This window comes from Physeter macrocephalus, chromosome 4 (genome assembly GCF_002837175.3).
Source record: "Physeter macrocephalus isolate SW-GA chromosome 4, ASM283717v5, whole genome shotgun sequence".
In the NCBI taxonomy this organism is placed as follows: domain Eukaryota; kingdom Metazoa; phylum Chordata; class Mammalia; order Artiodactyla; family Physeteridae; genus Physeter; species Physeter macrocephalus.
The window spans coordinates 116,350,805-116,357,723 of NC_041217.1; the positions used below are offsets into that span (position 1 = coordinate 116,350,805).

General features: G+C 38.6%; 1 protein-coding gene across 10 annotated transcripts in view; it reads right to left on the minus strand.

The window, feature by feature from the left end:
• NEXN (nexilin F-actin binding protein) overlaps positions 1-6,919 on the minus strand; it is a 56,596-nt gene that overhangs the window by 14,054 nt on the left and 35,623 nt on the right. For all 10 annotated transcript variants that reach the window (XM_028489237.2, XM_028489241.2, XM_028489236.2 and 7 more), the window contains one exon: positions 1,907-2,104. In XM_028489237.2, coding sequence (XP_028345038.1) covers positions 1,907-2,104 — 198 coding nt within the window. The remainder of the gene's footprint in view (positions 1-1,906; positions 2,105-6,919) is intronic.

Below are 6,919 nucleotides of genomic sequence, written 5' to 3' on the forward strand. Positions count from 1 at the left end.
TGTCTTTTGGTTGGAGCATTTAATCCATTTACATTTAATGTAATTATCAATATGTATGTTCCTATTACCATTTTCTTAATTGTTTTGGGTTTGTTATTGTAGGTCTTTTCCTTCTCTTGTGTTTCCTGCCTAGAGAAGTTTCTTTCAGGTGCACTATTAATGAGCAGTAATATTTTAAAGGAATCTTTTTTTCTGAGCAGTAGGTCTTAACAGTGGGCTTTAAATATTCAGTAAACCAGGTTGTGAATAGATTGCTATATCTAGGTTCTCTGTTCCATTTATAGAGCACTGGCAAAGTAGATTTAGCATAATTCTTAAGGACCCTAGGATTTTCAGAATGGTAAATAAGCATTGGCTTCAACTTAAAGTCACCAGCTATGTTTTAGCCCATAACAAGAGAGTCAGCCTGTCTTTTGAAGCTTTGAAGCCAGGCATTGACTTCTCCTCTCTAGCTAAAAAAGTCCTAGATGGCATCTTCTTCCAATACAAGCCTGTTTGTCTACATTGAAAATCTATTGTTTAGTGTAGCCACCTTCAGTTTGATTATCTTAGATCTTCTGCAAAACTTCTGCAGCCTCTACAAAAACACTTGCTGTTTCACGTTGTGCTTTTATGTTATGGAGACGGCTTCTTTCTTTAAACTTCAAGAAGCAACCTCTGCTAGCTTCAGACATTTCTTCTGCAGCCTCATCGCTCAGTCTTCATAGAATTGAAGAGAGTTAAGGCCTTGCTCTGGAGTAGGCTTTGGCTTAAGGGAATGTTGTGGCTTATGTGACCTTCTTTCCAGACCACTAGAACTTTTTCCACATCAACAGTAAGGCTGTTCCACTTTCTTATCATTTGTGTGTTCACTGGAGTAACACTTCTAATTTCCTTCAAGAACTTTTCCTTTGCATTCACATTTTGGCTAATGGTTTGGCACAAGAGGCCTAGATTTTGGCCTATCTATCTCAGGTTTCGACGTTGAGAAAGTGAGACAAATCGCTTCTTGGCCAAGTGTAAAGTGAGAGATGTGTGACTCTTACTTTCACTTAAACACTCAGAGACCATTAATTGGCCTAATTTTAATACTGTTGTGTAAGGGAACAGGTAGGCCCGAAGAGAGGGAAAGAGATGGGCAAACAGCTGGTCAGTGAAGCAGTCAGAACATACACACTTATCCATTAAGTTTACTATCTTATATGGGAGCAGTTTGTGGTGCCCCCAAACAGCTACAATGGTAACAATGAAGATCACTGATCACAGATCACCATAACAAATATAATAATAATGAAAAAGTTTGAAATATTGAGAGAATTACCAAAATGTGACACAGAGACACAAAGTGAGCAAATGCTGTTGGAAAAATGGTGGCAACAGACTTGCTCTATGCAGCGTTGCCACAGACCTTCAATTTGTAAAAAGTGCAGTACCTGCAAAGTGCAATAAAGTGAAGCACAATGAAATGCAGTATGCCTGTAAAATTATTCAAAGACTTGCCAAACTGATGTTCCCATTAGCATCCATGGTACTCTTATAGTTTTTTCTTATTTTGATTATCAGTTTAATTCTGTTTCAAGGAAAATAAGTATAAATGGGTATATTAAGTACTCTAGAGTGACAGTTCTCAATCATGGTGTAATCTCACACAATTGTGAGGTATACAGGAAGAAATATTTACTTATGTACTACAGTAATATCTCAGTCACTTGGAATCTTATATATTTTTCAAACTAGCAAGAAGGAGTAGAGTTATAGCAGGCTGGAAAGGTACACTCAACTATGCTGAAACTTGTACCAAGTGCCTCATAGGCGTGTCCTTTATGTGAATAATAATACTTAGAAAGTTACTGTAAGGTAATGCGTGTGAAATACTGAGATTAATAAATATTTGTGGAATAAAAATGGACAATTCTTAAAGTCTTACCTCTCCCATTTCTTGTCTCAGTTGTTCAAATTCCTGTTTTTCCATCTCTAGCTTATGCTTCCGTTCCTCCTCTGTTCGTCGTCTTTCTTCTTCCATTTTTTGTTTTAATAATTCTTCAAAATTAATTTCTAGTTTTCCCGGTGTAAGAGATTCTTGAGAGATTGTTTTATACATCTCTGGGGAGTCATCATCTACTACCTATTTAAAATAATTCTTTTATACTCTTGCCAGAATTATACATACTACAAAGGGAGTATTTCTTGAATAGAAAGGTTTCACATTGAACTAAAAACCAAAAATTCTCTTTAAAAGTATAAAGCGATAAACAAGAAGGAATTATTAGAAACTGTAAGACTAAAGTATTTTGTAGTAACAGAGAAAATGGTGACCATAAAGTCTCCATTCCAGGGAACACAAATAAATACTTTGACTTTACACTATGAGTTATCTGAATTAGACATTAAGATGTTCTAACAACAAAAATTTTTTTAATTAAAAAAATTAAAAAGATGTTCTAATATTGGGAAAACGTTTTAATTGGATTAAAATGAACCTCCATTCTGGTAATTAAAATAGAGCATTTCAGTTAAATCATGGTTTTTACCTGAATGAAGTAGATATCATGACCCCTTCATAATCAGGCAAAAATCAGTTAATGCTGTGATTTTATTGTGCTGATTTATTTACTGTCAGGTTAATTAAAAATAAATAATAATAGTTAATACTTATAGCTGCCAGGTACAATTATAAGCACTTTACGTGTCTTGACTTATTTTTCTGTAACCCTGTGAAGTAGGTGTTATTAATATCCCCATTTTATAGATGAGGAAACCGAGGCACTAAAAAGTAACTTGTCCAAAGTCAACACAAATACTATGTGGAAAAGGTGAAATTCCAAACTTTAAAAGTCTTTCTAATAAAATTATAAATAACTATTTAGACTACCTTTTTGTAATTTCATGAATTACATGTCTAACTGCCATTTAGTTATGACCTTGGGCAAGTTACATAGCCTCTCTAAATCTGAGTTTCCTTATCTGTGACAACTTTCATAGAGTTGTCATGAGAATTACATAAAGTTTGGAAACACTTTGCAGTGTGTCTGACACTATGGTAAGCTCCCAAATAGCCGTTTTATTATTACAATATCATTCCCTGCATATAGGCAATCTCTAAATTGCAAATAGAAACTCTGCTTTTAAATCATTGACTTGGAATACATTTTGCCATGAAAAGCAATGACCTAATTCTAACCCCTGAAAGTATATACATAAACCTCTCACTTGAATTGTGTCCCTGTGGCTGAACTAGACACAGGAATAAGAGAGGTAAAGGGTAATTATTATTTGTTCCAAGTTTTATATATGACAGGCTTTACCACAGAACCAATTCAACTCAGAAATAATGTTTATATGGTCTTAAAATCCACAGATTGCCAAAAAAATTTTTATTAATATATGAGTTAACTGAGCAATAATATGAAATGACAATACTTGGCCCTAGATAAGAAAACAACATAAATGAAGGAAAAAGTTTCTCTTTCCTTTCCTGATATAGAAATGTCTTTAGGAAACCAGAGTATTGGTTTAATGCCATTTTCCTTCCCTGCACTTTTTCCACTAGTGAGTCATGATAAAATGGCAGATTTGGCCTAAAAATCTGCTCCCAGGACTAGATTTCCTGATCTTCACAACTATTTCTTATCTACCACTTCTGAACCAGCTGATTCTCCAGAAATTAAGTGCTTTCAGAATGTTTGTAGGGTTTCTGTGTAGAAACCATTTGTGAATCAAGGATTACCTAATAAGATAGCATTAATATCAATTATTCCAACTTAGCCATAAAAAAGAACAAAATAATGCCATTTGCAGCAACATGGATGTGCAACTACAGATTATCATACTAAGTGAAGTCAGAAAGAGAAAGACAAATACCATATGATATCTCTTATATGTGGAATCTAAAATATGGCTCAAATGAACCTATCTACAAAACAGAAACAGACTCACAGACATAGAGAACAGACTTGTAGTTGCCAAGGGGGAGGGGGGAGGGGGAGGAAAGGACTGGGAGTGTGGGATTAGCAGATGTGAACTATTATATATAGGATGGATAAACAAGGTCCTACTGTATAGCACAGGGAACTCTATTCACTATCCTGAGATAAACCATAATGGAAAGGAATATTAAAAAGAAGAATGTATAAATGTGTATAACTGAGTCACTATGCTGTACAGCAGAGATTGGCACAGCATTGTAAATCAACTCTACTTCAATAAAAAATAAAAATAAAATAAAATAAATCACTTATTCCACAAGCATTTAGAGGAAGTTTGTTACACTAGAATGCATTGTGCCATGTGCTTTTTTTTTTCCTAAGTCCAAGCACCATCTTCTTCTTTCTTTTTTGGCTGCATTGGGTCTTCGTTGCTGTGCACGGGCATTCTCTAGTTGTGGTGAGCAGGGGCTACTCTTCTTTGCGGTGAGCGGGCTACTCATTACAGTGGCTCCTCTTGTTGCCGAGCATGGGCTCTAGGCGTGTGGGCTTCCTTACTTGCAGCACGTGGGCTCAGTAGTTGCCGCACGCGGGCCCTAGAGTGCGCGGGCCTCAGTGAAGTCCCGTGCCATGTGCTTGATGTGGTCTCAGCCTCATTGAGTGAGGAAGATGGCCATAAGCCACAACAATACAGCACTAGTGCTATGCTAGGGGAGCACTAAATGCTCTAAGAATACATGAAAGGAACACCTTTCTGGAACTTGTATTATCAGGAAAGGCTTCCAGAAGAAATGGAATATATGAATAGGAGATAGCTCAGCACAGGGGAAAGAGAGAGAGACACGTTTCATATAGCATTTACGAAGTTCCAGAGATGAGAGCATAGCGTTTTGAAGAAATGGAAAGAAATTTAGTATGTCTGGAACAAACATGGCAGATTAAGGAAGAATCAAGAGGGACTTCCCTGGTGGCGCAGTGGTTAAGAATCTGCCTGCCAATGCAGGGGGCATGGGTTTAAGCCCTGGTCCGGGAAGATCCCACGTGCCATGGAGCAACTAAGCCCGTGTGCCACAACTACTGAACCTGCACTCTAGAGCCCGCGAGCCACAACTACTGAAGCCCGTGTGCCTAGAGCCCGTGCTCCACAACAAGAAAAGCCACCGCAGTGAGAAGCCCGCGCACCGCAACAAAGAGTAGCCCCCACTCGCCGCAACTAGAAAAAGCCCGCGTGCAGCAACGAAGACCCAATGCAGCCAAAAATAAATAAATAAATTTATTATTTTTTTTAAAAAGGAAGAATCAAGAAATGAAACTGGAGAAAATACTAGGGCAAGATTATAAAGAAATTTATTTTAGGGCTGGTGGAGCAGTGGTGTCTGCCTGCCGATGCAGGGGATACGGGTTCATGCCTCGGTCCGGGAAGATCCCACATGCAGCGGAGCGGCTGGGCCCGTAAGCCATGGCCGCTGAGCTTGTGTGTCTGGAGCCTGTGCTCCGCCACGGGAGAGGCCACAACAGTGAGAGGCCCGTGTACTGCCAAAAAAAAAAAAAAAAAAAAAAACCTACGTGAGAGGCCCGCGTACCGAAAAAAAAAAAAAAAAAAAGAAAAAGAAATTTATTTAAAAATTTTAGTGTTTGGATTTTTGTTTTAAGGGACGTGGAAAAATTTTAAGCAAAATAGTAACATAATCAAATTTACTTTTTTTTTTTTTTTAAGAAAGACCACTTCTGGCTTGATAGGAAAGAATGGATTATAGGCAAGAAAGCAAATTAATTAGGAGTTGGCCTGAGGCAAGGGATAACAGTGACCTGCATTATAGTAGTGGTAGTGGGAAATGGGGGAAAATTGATCAATTTTTAGAGTGATATAGGAAATGAGACAGTGAATGACTGGATGTGAGGCATGAATGAGAGGTGGAAGTGCTTAAGGCTCTCAGGTTTCTGATTTGAGCATCTGGGTGGGTGATGAAGCCAAATAAACACTTGGATATATCTGTCTGAAGCTCACCCAGACACAGGAAGAAAACCAGGTCATGATATCATTGAAGCCAATTAAAATGTTTCAGGAAGGGGTTGCAGCGTTCACGTGTCAACTTACTTAAAAATAAAGTTTGTCAGGTACATTTGTCAAAAATGTAGTTTGTCAGGTACAGTTTGTCAGGTACAGGTACTGTACATTTACCTGTACAAACTACAAATGTAGTTTGTCAGGTACAGGTACATTTGTCAAAAATAAAGTTTGTCAGGTACAGGTACTGTACATTTAACAAACGTTAAAATGGTATAGGGGCTTCCCTGGATTCTGTGGTTAAGAATCCGCCTGCCAGTGCAGGGGACACGGGTTTGATTCCTGGTCCGGGAAGATCCCACATGCCACGGAGCAACTAAGCCCATGCTCCACAACTACTGAGCCTGCGCTCTAGAGCCCGCGAGCGACAACTACTGAAGCCCACGCGCCTAGAGCCCGTGCTCCACAACAAGAGAAGCCACCGCAGTGAGAAGCCCGTGCAGAGTAGTCCCTGATGTCCGCAACTAGAGAAAACTCGTGCACGGCAACGAAGACCCAACACAGCCAAAATAAATAAATTTTTAAAAAATGGTATAAGAAGTATAACTTTGTAACAGAGTTAAGTTTAGTAGCAATATCCAGAGTGATGGTAAGTATTTTGGAGAGTTAACTAATTGTGATTAAATGGTTTTGATCATTTAATATATCCCGGATGGGATGGATACTGGAAAGAAAGAAGGAAAGGAAGGAAGTAGTGAGGGAGGGAAAGAGGAAGTGTGGAAAGGAGAAGAGAATGGAGAGGAGGGAAGGAAAGGTGGAGGTAGGAACCCCCCCTCCCTCCTCGCTTAGATACTTAGTTCTGGAAAACATGCCTTCCCAGAGAAGGAAGATAACATACACTCTTCTATGCTAGGCATAGCAATTTATTTATTTATTTATTTTATTTTTATTTTTTTTGCGGTACGCGGGCCTCTCACTGTTGTGGCCTCTCCCCGCTGCGGAGCACAGG